This window comes from Pipistrellus kuhlii, unplaced genomic scaffold (assembly GCF_014108245.1).
Source record: "Pipistrellus kuhlii isolate mPipKuh1 unplaced genomic scaffold, mPipKuh1.p scaffold_m20_p_1, whole genome shotgun sequence".
Classification (NCBI taxonomy): Eukaryota; Metazoa; Chordata; class Mammalia; order Chiroptera; family Vespertilionidae; genus Pipistrellus; species Pipistrellus kuhlii.
Genome location: NW_023425404.1, coordinates 126,256,681 through 126,272,495, shown reverse-complemented (window position 1 = coordinate 126,272,495; position 15,815 = coordinate 126,256,681). Strand labels below are relative to the sequence as shown.

The following is a 15,815-nucleotide window of genomic DNA, read 5'->3' as shown; positions in this document are numbered from 1 at the left end:
AGAGTTAAGGGTGTCCCCCACCCTACCAACCTGTCGAGAAGTGAGCTTTTCTGTCTTATGCTGGAGTGAGGAAGTGAAGGTGAGGGCAGGAGGAGGCTGATATGCAATGAGCTCCTGTTCAGTCCTGCCCAGGATACTCACATGTGTGGTCATTCTGTGTGGTGAGTGTCTCTATGTGGGTCAATTCGTGATGGTCAGCATGAGCAGGTACCCCCAAACAGTCTCAGAGCATGTGCTTCCACTCTTTGCTTCTGTTCTATCAGCAGTGCTACTTCTCTCTAGCAGTGAGTCTTACTGAAATTGAGATATTTATACTGTTCATCTGTTAGGAGTGTGGTGATGGTCTAAGCATCACAGTTCTTTGTTTGACCAGCTCCTCCCACAGCTACCTGTTTGGTGTTAACAGTAAAACAGTATCTTCTGTATTTTTCAGTTCTTTAGAAAAAATATAATTCTAACTAGTGGCCCAGTGCATGAAATTCGTGCACATTAAAAGGGAATTAATTATAGGAAATATTTTAATATTGCTATTTGCCCTTTATGATAGAAGTGGTAGAGATGAAAGAAAATTAGTAAAATATATATGAAAATCTCCCTCCTATCAGAGTCTGGGGCATGCTGCAGGACTAGAGTCAGGTCCCTGCCCACCACCCACCTGCACTTCGAAAACCCAGGAGACCCAGACCTGGCCGGCCCCACCCCCATTGGGTGAGACCCAGACTGGCCGGCCCCACTCCCATCAAGCCCCTCTGGGCAGGGGTACAGCCTCAGGTCCCCCAGCCTGGTGCCAGGTGGGGGGGCGCAGCCTCAGGTCCCCTAGCCTGGTGCCAGGTGGGGGAGTGCAGCCTGAGGTCCCCTGTCAAGAACAGTTGGGCAGGGGGCACGGCTTGAGGTCTCCTGTCATGGTGCTTGGGCCAGGGGCGTGGCATGAGGTCTCCCAGCCTGGTACTGGGGCGGGGGCATGGCCTGAGATCCCCCGTCGAGCCTCACCAGGCAGGGGGTGCTGCCTGAGGTCCCTTGCCCCCGGCCAGGCACCATGCAGCCTCAGGTTCCTGCTGTTCAGTCATGATGTTACAGCGTCCTGGCTAATTTGCATATTTCTCTATTATATAGATAGAAGATTATATAGATAGATGGCATAGCTAACTGAATCTCACTGAAGGAGAGTATTTGTTGAAGGCTGACAACATTTACCGTATTTTTCGGACCATAAGACGCACCGGACCATAAGACGCACCAGTTTTTAGAGAAGGGAAATGAAGAAAAAAAGATTCTGAAAGAAATAGTGTCCTAAAATATTTTATGTGCATTAAAATCCAACATCACAGTCATAAACACATGTAATCAACCCTGTAAAGTAAACAGCAGCATTTAGAACCATTTTAGAGCCGGGCAAGCACACAGAGACCACACAGAGCCGGGCAAGTAAAAAAACTTTTTTTAAAAGTATATGTGTAGGCTATATTTGGACCATAAGACGCAGGGACTTTCCCCCCCCACTTCTGGGGGAAAAAAAGTGCGTCTTATGGTCCGAAAAATACGGTACTTATATTTCATACTAGTAGCCCTGCACACTAATCCATGTGCCAGTAGGCCACTGTCACCCTCCTGTAGCTCCTCCATCCCCCTTCATAGCTTGCTGCCCTGCCACCTTCTGTAGCTCTCTGCCATCCCATTGTAGTTTGCTGCCCCATCCTCCTGCAGATATGTGATCAGGTAGGTGGTTATGTGGTTGGTCGTTACACCTCAGGGCGTAAAAGATAATTAGCATATTCCTCCCATTATATAGGATATGAGGCCCATATCTCCTTTCAGGTGTGGGTGTGAAGGCTGGCTTCTGTGGGTGACTGGACTATGGGGTGCTGAGAGCTGGAAAGGAGGCATGGCTTAGGGCCAGCTGGGTGGGCAGTATAGTGTCCTCCACTGGACTCTGCAGATTATCCATAGAAAAGGCATCTAGAGTTAAAGATAAAAATAAATAGGTTATTAATATTCTTTTTCTCGGTGTTGCACTTTGGTAATTTGATAACTGATATTGGGTATTTTTATTGTATCTCAGTTCTCTGTAATTTACATGTTTATTCACATGTTAACTGAATGGGAGGATCTAATTTTGAACTACAATAGTTCTTTTACTTTTAAAATTTAACTTTGTAATACATCCTGTAACTATAATAGATACTGATGATGTTTTATTTAAACCTATTTATGTAAATTTTTGTTTTGCAGTAAATTCTATAAAATTTCACCCATCAGAGCAGTTGGCTCTCACTGGTATGTTGATTTAATTTCTTTATTGAATGAAGTTATTGATAATCTTAAAACAGCTATAATCATTCTCTTGTAAGTAGCATCAGGATTATGTATAAAAGTTAGATATGTGTTAGTAGATGTTTATGAATTATGTGAGAAATAAGAAAAATATATTAAGTAGTATTTCTTTTAATCAGTAGTGGATTGCAAATTACACGAACTTGACTTTATTATGAGATTAACATTGATCCATGTTCTTGGTGTTTTTTTTACAAAGGACATCATAGTTGCCCACTTTCCCTGCTTGTGCTGTGATGATTCTCAGCAGATTGTAACTCAGTTCTCTGAGGCCCATTATTCCTGCTGAGTTCCTAATTCAGCACTTCAAATACAAAAATGAGGAAAATAATAGTTCCAAGTTACAGCAGTCTGCAGAGCCTGCATTCATATTCTTATCTAGGTAGTTCTCCTAAGCTGTGGTAGCTTGGGTTTATCATATTTTATATAGTGTTTTCAAAACACATTCATTATTTTACTGAGAAGTTTTCCTATAAAATGTCCAACCCTTATGGTGTTTTGGGGACACTGACAGTAACCTTGAAGAATTCATGTTTGGATGAACCAGAGATCAGAGGGCTTTGTCTGTAAAGGACCAAAAGTAAATGTTACATCTTTGAATGCCACATGGCTGAATGAAGTGAACATTATTTGCAAAAAGTATGGCTGCCTGGATTTGGCCCGTGGGCATGATTTTGCTGATTCCTGGATTAAAGGACTGAAGTAGTTCTAATTGGTGCTTTTACATGTGAGTAGAATACAGTGGGAGGTCACTTTGTGAGTCACAGGTCTGATCACTTGAAAAAACATTTGGGTAATAAGGTAGGTGAGGACTTTAAACTTTATTAACTCAGCTGTTTATTATATGATTGGGGAAAGGGAAGATGGAGGGAGACCGGTGACAACAAGAAATTGGAAAGGAAGGGGAAAAAATCAAGAGACAATTCAGAAAGGAGCTGATGGATCAAACAGATAAAGTAGTGGGCTGGAGAGAGGAGTGCAAGGCAGGGGTTTGGTTATGATGCTCATTCGAAGAGAGATTGGCAAGTCAGGCAGTAAATGCATTTGACACCTGAGAAAGGTCCCATCCTCTGCTTGTGGCCAATTTTGTGTGTAAGCTCTGGAGCCAGAAGACAAGATGGGATCCAGCAGGTGCTCTTGCGAGAGTCAGTGGAGATAACTGCTTGGCACACCTGCCCCTTTCTGTGCCTTCAGCTGCCCTCTCTTTCCAGGCCCAAGTCCTAGCATCACTTTGCAGAGGTGGCTGGTGAAAGTGAATGTTAGTACTTATGTAGTGCCTGGCAGATCGTGAGGTCCATAAGGGTTGAGTGGGTGGGACTGTGCATTTGTGTATTACTTTTCTGAAATACCTCAAAACCTATTAGAGGCATAAGGTAGACTATAATTGGGTTTCAGTTTATTTAGGTTAGGTAGTTGGAGAATAAAATCTATTTGTAAATTTTCTCTGAACTCTCATAGCTTTCCACCCTAAGATTAAAAGGGGAGCATTTTTATAAGTAATTACCTTAATTTTGTGCATGTGCTCTATTCTCAATAGCATTATGTGGTCTCTACTTGAGTGAAGTACATTCATCTCAGTAATGATCACTAAGTTACATACGTCTGAGGATGCTCAGAGCCTTGCAGAAGGCATTTTTTACATCTGGTGTGCACTTGGACAATTTCCCCGTTTCTCTCCTCAGCTTCTGGAGACCAGACTGCTCACATTTGGAGATACGCGGTTCAGCTGCCGACACCCCAGCCTGTGGCTGACACTAGTGTAAGCAGCACATTTACTTAACCCTGAAAACACGACCTGGGGTATGTTGGTGGGGTTCTGGATGTCTGCAAATAATTAGAATAACTTTGTAATATCTTATGGACTGAATGAGTTTCCCCAATATTCAGAGGTTGGATCCATAACCCCCACTGTGGCTGCATTTGGAGATAGGATATCTGAGGAAGAAGTGAAGGTTACATTGGGTCATAGAGTGAGTTAACATTGTGTGGAGTTGTTCCCTCTCCCCCCAAATAAATAAGAAAGCAGCAGTCTTGTTAGAGGGGAAAACTATGTATAGTAATTGCTTTTTTTTTTTATTATTTATTTTTTTTTCAAACCCTTGTGTTGAGTAATTACATTTTAAAAACTTAATAGTTTATATAGACTATTAAATTGACTTTTTCTCCTTTATGATTTTGCTTGTATTAGACACAGGGCCTTTTCATGGAGTCGCTGCCTCAGGATTTGGGGCACGTGGGGGAAGCCCAGGCTGAATTAGAGAGGAGCCTTCATCATAGTACATGACTGGAACCGCTCCAGCGGACTGCCAAAATTCTATGTGGCCTTCCCTAGTGAGGACTCCCCTCTCTAGCTGCCATCCAGTGCATATAAGTCTCTTTAAATGAGAGCCAGTTGTGTTCTTAACACATTAAGTGCCCAGCCTCTTTTGTCTTCCAGACGGAAAGTATAGTGTCAGTCACCAGTGACTGACTGGGTGCTTAACGTGTTAAGCTTCTGCTGAATTTCTTAGCAGTTCTAGATTCTGAAATAAACTAGTCTGCTTAAGATCTTGTTCATTTTGAATCAGTACAGTTTTTGGACAGACATTTTCTCCTTTTAATTTGGCATCCATCATCTTGATAGAGAAATATTTGGGTGATATCCTGTGAACAGTTTTAAAGTGTTTTTTTGTTTTGTTTTTGTTTTTGTTTTTAAGTTATTCCTTTCCATTTTTCTTTTCTTTTTAAAAATAATTTTGATTTCGGAGAGGGAGAGAGAGATAGAAACATCAATGATGAGAAAGAATCATTGATTGGCTGCCTTCTGTACACCCCTAATGGGGATTGAATCTGCAAACTGGGCCTGTGCCCTTGACTGGAATTGAAGATCGACTCTCTATCCACTGAGCCAAACCAGCTAGAGCTCATGTAAACAGTTTTAGATTGCCTGTTTGATCGCTGTATCATGCTAGTTGTATAATGTTAAGTAATTAATTTAACTTAGTGAAATGAATTTTTTCCATTTGAAAGTGAAAATTAATGAGTTACATATGGTCTCCCAGTGGTCCTTTCTACATGAGAACATGTGACTCAGGGACTTGTGGTTCTGTGGATGACTGGTTCTCAGGAGGTTCTTAGTATGAAATTGGCAGTTCTTGGCACACTCCCTGTTATTGGCAGTAAAAATGACTAAAATTAGATTGTCTCCAAGACAGTGGCAAAAAACATAAACAATTCTCACCCTCCCACCTCTTGCCCTTTTCCAGCTTAAGGTTAAAGGTTTTACAGTTTTCTTTTAATATAACTTACTACATTTGTGTTTTAAATATATTTTAATTCCTTGTGTTTAATTCATTTAGTTTGCTAAAATAACTTCTGTAGCTGAAACTGGTTTGGCTCAGTGGATAGAGCGTTGGCTTGCGGACTCTAGGGTCCCGGGTTCAATTCCGGTCAAAGGCATGTACCTTGGTTGCGGGCACATCCCCAGTAGGGGTTGTGCAAGAGACAGCTGATCGATGTTTCTCTCTCATCGATGTTTCTAACTCTCTATCCCTCTCTCTTCCTCACTGTAAAAAACTAATAAAATATATTAAAAAATAAAATAACTTCTGTAAATGTGACTCTCTTTGATCTCTCAAACGTGGATCCTGATAACTAGGACTTTTTACATGGGAGCTCCAGGCCGTTTTTCTGCACTCCTGCACCCTTCCCACATCAGGGTCTCCACCGCACTGTTCCAAGGCCACACTGCACGCGCGGCCTGCCCCAGACCTCCCACTTCCCTGGCAGAATTTACTCCTTTGCGTGCCCACTTGCCACTTCTTCCATTAGAATAGTTAGTGAAGAGCCTGTTAGGCTCACTGCTGCAGGTCTGGGTGACAGAACTGTCACTTGTCTTTGACTCTTCCCTGCTCTCACCTCCCCCCCTCCATTTCTACCTAATACGTGATGTCTTTCTGGTTCTGGTTCTGGTTCCTAAATCTTGGATCCACTTCTGTCTCCCTGTGACACTCCTTTTGTAACATCCACCCTGAGGTGTCCACTGAGTTTCTCCTACCTGGCGTCCCTATTCTGCATTTCCCACAGAGGCATTCAGACACCACCCCTCTCCATTCTACTCCCGCGTGTGCTCCCCCCCCCCCCCCCCCCCCCACTTGTCGGCCCAGGAGATAGCAAAGTTCCTCAGGAGTGGCTGTGAGGGCAAAAAAGCCCCATTGCCCAAGAACCAGTGTCCCCTGAAGGAGAGTTTGGGCCACAGTGTCTCCATCAGGATGTATAAGTGACTTGTTTTTCCCTTCTAGATGCTGTTTACCAGATAGGGAATGGTTTACCCTGAGCAGGCTACACTCCACAGGAACTTATTCGCTGTCACCATCTCTAGTCAAGAGCACTATCTAGTCTTCTAACTTGTCTCCCTGTCTCAGATCTGACTGCTCATGTCCAGCCTCTTCTCTATGAAATCAGACATGGTCTTTGTAGCATTGAATCTCAGTGAGTCAACTCAGTGAGTCATCGTAGACCCTTAGTTTCAGTTTGCATTCCCTCCCTTCTCCGGCCCCTGGGCTGGGCTTGCTGCCCTGACTCCACACCTTCTCCCTCCCTCCTGGTTCTTTTCCCCTCACCCCATTCCTCATCCTGCAGGTACCTCTCAGTGTTATAGACCGCCTGCCTTACTCTCAGAGCATCCTTTGTAGCATTTAACATTTATATGGAATAGATAATTTGTATAATCATTTATGTTTAACTTTGCCGCAAGATTGTGTATTCTCTCCTGGACAAATCTACCTGTGTTACATCTGGCATTTCCCCTGTCCCTCAAGCATTGATCAGTGAGCACCCTGTGACCAGCCTCACCACCAAGCAACTCTGGACTGCGACACTCCTCTAGGCCACGTTTCTGCCACATTCCTGGGTGACTTTCTCACTTTCCCCTCAGCAGATTTTCACCTGCCTCCTTATTTTCTTGTGTCATTCCCAGCAGCACACAGACGGTGTAGTAGCCACCCCCTAACCCACTTGAGCGTTCTTTCCCACGGGGAGCCATGGGGTGTTGGTTTTCCCATGCAGACCTCAGACTTGTCCTTGCATTCCTTTCCCTCTCCCTACTCACTTCTCTAGGATACGCTGTGTCCCTGCTGGGCTTCTCACGTCAGCATCCCATCCATGTTGCCCACCCAGCAGACACTTACAGTCACTCCTCGGGCTTCTAAGTTGTTATCACAGTGTGACCCCTCTCTCCATCTCACATTTTGTGCTTCTCTCATTTTCTTCCTTCCTCTTGAGTCTCTTGGCTGGGTCACCTCCTCTTCCCAATGACTCCTGGGTCTCCGACACTTGACTCTCTTAGCTGTGTGTGGGTCACCTCCCAGCACTCACCTTTGTGTGGGTCACCTCCCAGCACTCACCTCTGTGTGGGTCACCTCCCAGCACTCACCTCTGTGTGGGTCACCTCCCAGCACTCACCTCTGTATGGGTCACCGCCCAGCACTCACCTCTGTGTGGGACACCGCCCAGCACTCACCTCTGTGTGGGACACCGCCCAGCACTCACCTCTGTGTGGGTCACCTCCCAGCACTCACCTCTGTGTGGGTCACCTCCCAGCACTCACCTCTGTATGGGTCACCGCCCAGCACTCACCTCTGTGTGGGACACCGCCCAGCACTCACCTCTGTGTGGGTCACCGCCCAGCACTCACTTCTGTGTGGGTCACCTCCTTGCCCTCTTACTTGCTTGTAGGTTATTGCCACCCTCTTTCCTGTTTTCCTCTCACTCTACTCTCTAGTTGATCTTTTTTTTCTTTTTTTCTTTTAAAAAAATATATATATTTTATTGATTTTGTATAGAGAGGAAGGGAGAGAGAGTTAGAAACATCTATGGGAGAGAGTCATCGATCAGCTGCCTCTTGCACACCCCCTACTGGGGATATGCCCGCAACCAAGGTACATGCCCTTGACCGGAATCGAACCTGGGACCTTTCAGTTCCCTAGCCGATGCTCTATCCATTGAGCCAAACCGGTTTCGGCTCTTTTTTTCTTTTTATTGCCATTTTCAGGGACCTTAATGACTTCAGTGTCTTTAAGGCTCGTAACATGGCTTTATTATTGCCATCTGTTGATCTTAGACCTGTGATTTTAAGGAACATCCCTTGCTGCTGACCCTTCCGTCTCTCCCCCTCCCCCCCAGGTTTGCATATTGTCCTCAACTCCAGACTTCTATGACATCTAACTACTTACTCAGTTTCTACTTGGGTGTCTTACAGACATTGCAAAACTAATGTGTGTGAAATTGAGCTCTGGATGTTTCCACAACTGCTCTTGTTTTGTTCCCTGTTTCAGCCTTTATCCTTCACCCTATTGTTTAAACTAAACACCTGAAAGTCATCTATAATTTCCCCCCCAGGCATTTGGCCATCGGCAGATCATGAGCTGTCTCAGAGGGTGTCTTAATTTAACCTTTCTTGTGTTTACTACTACCCATCCAGGCTCCCTTCTCCTACCTGTACTTGGTGATCACTTTCTGTTAGTCTTCCCAGTTTCAGTGTTTGGGTTGCTGTAATAAAGCACCACAGAAGGAGCTTAAAAGGGGCTTAAACATCAGATGATCCTTGTCTCATGGTCCTGGAGGATAGAAATCTCAGATCCAGTTGTCAGAAGGGGTCATTTTTCCTGAGGCCTAGGACACTGGTGTGTCGGCAGCCATCTTCCAGTGTTCTCATATGGCCATCTCTGTGTCTGTCCTCCTGTCCTCTTTTAGGGACACCAGTCATACCAGATTAAGGCCTACACAGACGACCCCATTTTAACTCTAATTCTCTCTTTTTAAAAAAAATCTTCCCTACTTAGAGAGAAGAAGGGGGGTGGGGGGAAGAGAGGAAAAAAAAGAGAGAAAGAGAAAGAAACATTGATTGGTTGTCTTCCATACATGTGCCGACCAGGATAGAACCCACAACCCAGATATGTGCCCTGACCAGGAATTGAATCGGCACCCTTTGGGTGCATAGGATGATGTGTAACCAACTCAGCCAGGCCCTAATTACCTCTTTAAAGACCCTATTTCGCCCAGCCGGTGTGGCTCAGCGGTTGAGGGTGGTGCAGGAACCAGGAAGTCGGTTTGATTTCTGGATAAGGCTCATTCATGCTTGGGTTTTGTGCTTAATCCCTAGTAGGGGGTATGCAGGATGTAGCCCGTCGATGATTCTCTGTCATCAGTGTTTCTGTCTCTATCCTTCTCACTTCCTCTGGCTTTAAAAATCAATAAAAACCTTTTTTTTCACATACTGTCACATTCTGAAGTACTGGGATTGAGGATTCAACATGAATTTTGGGAGACACAGTTCAACCATCTAGAATGTTCACACAACATTGGTTCTTTAAAGTATGAGTCAGACTATCTCTTTTCCTTACTCAAAACCATCTAGTGATTTTCCAGCACACACACAATAAAATCCAAAGTCCTTTCTATTTCTCCAAGTTTTACCTGATTCACACTGGTAACATCTCTATAATCTCTTACTCTGCAGCTCATCTGTTCTCTTCTTGTCCTTTGCATCTTCTGTTCCCTTGGCTCAGAACACTGTTCCCCTAAATATGCCTTTGTTTTCTTCACTTCCCAAGTCAAATGTTACTTTAGCAGAGATTCCCTGATAATATTGAATAAGAGTAGTCCTTATGACTGTCCATCTCCTCATCTTGCTTTATTTTCCTTCTTAGCACTTATTATTGCCTGAATCTGTGTGTGTGCATGTGACATGTATCCCTTGACCAGGACTGTGTGTGTATTATAAATATCACTATACAATGTGTGTGTACATGTCACACTTGTCCCTGTGTGTACACATGGTGTGTATTCCCACACTAATGTGTGAATATACACAATACATATTTCCATTCTAATGTGTGTGTGCATGCACCCCCACATGTGTGACTTGTCTTCTTTGTTAGCATGTTAGCTCCCTGAGGCGGGGAGTGGCCATTCTCCGGCTTCATTGCAGTACGGGGTGTGCACCTTGCTGTTCATTGTTGCTTATACATGTCAGCAGAGTTTGCCTCCTCCTGCTCTGTGCCTTCTGCTCTTTGGTCTAGCACTGTGTAACACCTGATAAATATTTGTTAAATGAATAGATAAACATTTTCTTAAAGAGCTGAAGCCTACAGTGACTATTATGTTTTTATTTATCTTTAGCTTTTGACAAAAGACTTGGTTGATTTGTATGAAAATAAAGTGAACTTTCATATCTATTGTTTTAGCAATATAGGCAGGCACTTGAGAATTATAATATATATTTTTTATTATGATGAATTATTGACTTTCAGTTGCATTTGTTTAGTTTTATTACATATCTAATATATGATAAAAACTTAAAATGTTGAAAATAATTTTACTCGTATTTGCCATTTTGTTGATTAGTAGAAGTGGACAGTAGCCTATATGATGTTATAGTGGCCCTAATTTTTTTCTCTCCTTATATTTGGCCCTGGTTTTAGCCAAGCACATAATCATAAAGGTGATAAAATTTATTGAGTACCAATTATGTATTATGTACTGTGCCAGTATTGTCATAATGATGAACAAATCCTAGAAAGACAAGTGACACAGTCTGATTGTGTAGTCACGCCAGGAAGACCCATAGTTCTCAGGAGTTCTCTGCTCTCACCTTTAACTGCAGATATGTGGCGAGGATGAAATTGAGTGCTCCGATAAAGATGAGCCTGATGTGGATGGCGACGTGTCCAGTGATTGTCCTACCATCCGGTTGCCATTGACTTCCCTTAAGAGTCACCAGGGAGTAGTCATAGCTGCTGACTGGCTGGTTGGGGGGAAGCAGGTGGTGACGGCCTCCTGGGACCGAACAGCAAACCTGTATGACGTGGAGACAGCGGAGCTCGTTCACTCTCTGACAGGTACTTTAGCCCTGGCCTGCCAGAGGTGTACTTGTGATTTATGTGCATGTGTTTATATCTTACCTTGCACATTCCTTTCTGTCCAGAAATAGTTTCAGTTCTCTGGGTGCTCAGGATGTGATTTTTCAGAAATCCTTTCTAATAGAACTGTTGGTAGCTAATTTTATCTTTAGGGGATTTAATTGTAGCGTGTAGTATCTAGATATTTGAAATATGCTAGTGTATTAGCTTTCCGTTGTTTTATTAGATTTCCACAAAGGTGGTGTCTTAAAATAAAATGAATTTATAACCTTACAGTTTCCCTGGGTCAGGAATTTTGAGCTGGGACTGCTTTTAGCATCTAGCATGGTCCCCATCTAGAGGTATATTAACCATGGCTGTTTGATTTCTTCCAGACCAGTACCAGCAAGAGAGCATCTCTGCTGCAGTTTTACTATTTTTAACCCTCACCTGAGGATATGTTTTTTCATTGGTTTTAGAGAGAGGAAGGTAAAGAGAGAAACATCAATTGATTGCCTTCCATACACTCCCAGATCAGGGATCAAACCTATAACCCTGACCAGGAATTGAACCTACAACTTTTTGGTCTGTGGGATGATGGTCCAACTAACTGAGCTACACTAGCCAGGGCTGCCTGGATCCTTTAAACGGCCCATCTGATCAGGTCAGGCTCACCAGGACATCTTTTGAATTTGATGAACTCATAGCCACATTGTTTGGAGGCCTTAGTTATGGCTGCAAAGTCCATTTTGCCTTATAACATAATGAGATTACTGGAATGGTAACTCACCATATTTGCAGGTTCTGTCCAAACTCAAGGGAAGGTATCAGACAGGGTGTGTATATCAGGTCATCTTAGAATTGAGCCCATCACAAATGTATTTCAAATTTGTCAATAGGTGCATTTTCTGATTGATTGTTAAAGACTGTATTTCACAGAAGGTTCCACAAATATTATTAGAGGTCATTTGGGAAGTGAAGAACTAAGAATTAATTTGTTTGCAAGCTGAGCATGTTAAAGAGATTTGCCAGACCATTTAACTGTTAGGATCAGGAACTGGGTTACACTCACTGAGTGTCATGATCCTTTTAAATGTACAAGTGAAAGGACTTCCAGCTACTGTGACCACACATGCTGTCATTAAATGATTCCTTGTGTTTACGTTTACAGTGAATAAATATTAGTAATAGAGATCATAAAGACTATTTTTTGATTCTAGTGTTGTTGTTTTTTTTTTTTAAATACATCTTATTGATTTTTTGCAGAGAGGAAGGGAGACGGATAGAGAGTCAGAAATATTGATGAGAGAGAAACATCAATCAGCTGCCTCCTGCACACCTCCTACTGGGGATGTGCCCGCAACAGAGGTACATGCCCTTGATCAGAATTGAACCTGGGACCTTTCAGTATGCAGGCCAATGCTCTATCCATTGAGCCAAACTGGTTAGGGTGATTCTAGTGTTTTTTTAAAAAAATATATTTTATTGATTTTTTACAGAGAGGAAGAGAGAGGGATAGAGAGCTAGAAACGTCAATGAGAGACAAACATCGACCAGCTGCCTCTTGCACACCCCCTAATGGGGATGTGCTCGCAACTAATGTACATGCCCTTGACCGGAATCGAACCTGGGACCTTTCAGTCCGCAGACGGACGCTCTACCACTGAGCCAAATCGGTTTTGGCGATTCTAGTGTTTTTTAAGAAAGCTTTATTCTGACTGTATCTGCAGATGGGTGACCTTGCACTTTTGTTGTCTTTGGTTGTATTGCAGGGCATGACCAAGAACTCACGCACTGTTGTACACACCCCACCCAACGGCTCGTGGTAACCTCCTCCCGTGATACGACCTTCCGCTTGTGGGACTTTAGGGACCCGTCCATCCACTCTGTGAATGTTTTCCAGGGTCATACGGAGTGAGTTACAGTCATTCAATATGTCTCTTTTTAATTGTTCATGTAAAAGTTTTATGGGTGGATATGAAAACTTGATACTTGTGTTAATTTTCAATATTAATTTCCAACTTCACTGTCTTTCAAAATGGCTACTGTTTTCCTAAACGTTTAACTCCATTTTGGAGATTTCAAAGAATTTAGGAGAATAAGAGAAGTCAACAAAGTTCTCTCAAAAAATTGGATGGAGACATAATGGGACATTGGGAGAGGGGATCAGAGAGGAAGCAAGAAATACTCCAGTGTTGGCGGTATGAGGTGATCACATTGAAACTGTTAACAGTCACTCCCAAATCTCTGCACTGAGGTCATTTTCAACTAATTTTGATATTCCATATATTTACAGAGTCTGTTTTGTTCCAGGAGAAGACACACTGACTCTCACCCTTGTCTGGCTGTCTGTTGGGCAGCTCAGGCATACCCATATCTTAACAGAACTTTGTTCTTTCCACAAACTTGTTCTTCTCCCAGTCTGACTCTTCCCAATTCAGGAAGTGATTATCTTTCTAGTTACCCCACAAATCTCTCCGCTTCCCCACTGTGCCCCATCCAGACCAGGAGTAGGACTCCTGTCCAGTTACACCTCTCAATGTTTCCTGTCACCTGCTCCTCAGGCCACCACTGTCCCCACCAAACCATCCCTATCTCTCTCCTAGATGGCAGTGTTGTTCTGCTTGAGCCCTTGCACATCCAGAAAAGGCCATACATACATTAGTGTTCAGTAAACACTTTTTCATGAATGAATTGTTGTTCATTTGGTTTCTCCAAAATAGGGATTTTATTCATTTCATCATGTGATGTAACAAGTCTGTTTTATGTGTTGTATGTTAGATACTAAGTTTTAGATTTAATGTTCAAAAGTCATAAAGTATACAAAAGGGAGCACTAGGACAGAATTTTTAAAGGAGTTTGAGATTGGAAAACAATTTGGCATCTCTCCCTCAACTCCCTCCTTAAATCTCTTTTTAAAATTTTTTTTTTAAATTGTACTACTGATTTGTTTTTTTAGTAGTTTAAATTATAAAACTAATATTAAGACATATATATTACAGACTTGTTGAAAATTCTTTGGTCTTCTTTAATTTAAGACAATTCTCCACCCATTTCATTGTTATTTTTTATGACATTGATTTTTGTGTGAAGAAACCAAGCCTGTCTTGTAGAAGATCTGACATCATCAGTAATCCTTGCCTTAATCTGTTATTACACTGAGTGTTGTAAAGGGTGATCCTGCTAATTCTGCCATTCTTCTACACTCATTTAGCTGCCACTCTTCATTAGTGTAGTTGAGGATTAGTATAGACTCAAGGACTTTTTTCTTTTTGATGGTTATAAAGTATTTGTTGTCATAATTTTGACACTCAAGTTGTTCCAGGTACAGTGCACCCTCCTGTGGCTTTTCTGTCTCTTTCGACAGCACCCTCATCTCTGTGTACATACTGCCTTTGGCACAGTCGGAGTCTGTCCTAGCCTCACTCTGCAGTTCCCTACCCAACAGTGGAAAATGCCAGCAGTTTTCCTAGTAAACTAATTTTGCTACTGCATCAAGTTAGATTTGGTCAGGGATTTGAGGATTGTGTAAAGAAGGGAGTTTTGAGTGTAGACAAAGGGCAGTCAGTACTTGTACTGTGTCTCTAGGAGACAGAATGTAAATAGACCTTAGCTACACTGACCTAACTGTCCTGTGCAGCATAGATGAACACAGAAAGATTGGGAGGACTGGGGTCATGTCTGGAAAGGGGGCAGAAATGAAGAGAGAATGGTGGCAGCTGCTTTTATTGAGTCTTTGATGTCACCAGGCACAGTGAAAACTGGGTCCTATTTGCTTAATCTTCATAATGAGTCTATCCTCTGTTCTGTAGAGGTAAACTGAGGCACAGGGAGATAAGGTAATTTTCTGAAGATTGCCTGGGTTCTAGGTGGGGCTTGACTCTAAGAGGATTCCAGAGGAGTCCTTCTAACACTGTTTAGTCACATTATATTTTCACTTGCTTTATTTGTCTGAAAGATTTTATATATATTTTGTGCTAAAAGAGCCAGGAATGTATGTACTAGTATATCTGATTATCCTATCTAATAATCCTATCTAATAAAGAGGGGATATCCGAATTGACCATCACGCCCTCACAAAGATGGCGGTGCCAATAGCCAATAAGGAGGGAATATGCTAATTGACTCTCACACTCTCAAAGATGGTGGTGCCCAGTCCCCTCAGCCTTGCCAAGGTGGCAAGCATGCGGCACATGCCTACCTCTGGAATCCCCCAGTTCCCTTAGCCCCCCAGCTGCCCAGGGCCAGCCTGACGTGCAGGCAAGCCTCGGATGGTGGCTGCACAGCCATCCAGGGCCAGCCAAGGCTTGCCTTCCCCTGATTGCCAGGTCGCCTCCCGCCCCTGAGGGCTCCTGGACTGTGAAGGGAGCAGGCTGGGCTGAGGGACCCCCCTCCAGTGCATGAATTTTCATGCATCAAGCCTCTAGTGGAGTAAAAGAGATACTGATGTCATGTTTAAAGTATCTAATTTGTGACACATTTTTGCAGCTGGTGGATATAGGAAATAATGGCTGATTTTGGAGTGATATGGCTATGAGGAATATAAGTAGTTACAAAGGAATTCTTTTTCTTTTTTTTCTCCAACAAATGTTATTTTGGGAAAGT

General features: G+C 43.0%; 1 protein-coding gene and 1 pseudogene across 2 annotated transcripts in view; one reads left to right on the top strand and one right to left on the bottom strand.

Annotated features, from left to right (window-relative positions):
• The window catches only part of WDR37 (WD repeat domain 37), a 76,245-nt gene that overhangs the window by 36,915 nt on the left and 23,515 nt on the right, over window positions 1–15,815 (top strand). For both annotated transcript variants that reach the window (XM_045588793.1, XM_036408361.1), the window contains exons 8-11: window positions 2,230–2,274; window positions 4,014–4,090; window positions 10,976–11,210; window positions 12,983–13,124. In XM_045588793.1, the coding sequence (XP_045444749.1) occupies window positions 2,230–2,274; window positions 4,014–4,090; window positions 10,976–11,210; window positions 12,983–13,124 (499 nt within the window). The remainder of the gene's footprint in view (window positions 1–2,229; window positions 2,275–4,013; window positions 4,091–10,975; window positions 11,211–12,982; window positions 13,125–15,815) is intronic.
• LOC118710646 lies at window positions 8,345–8,461 on the bottom strand (annotated as a pseudogene).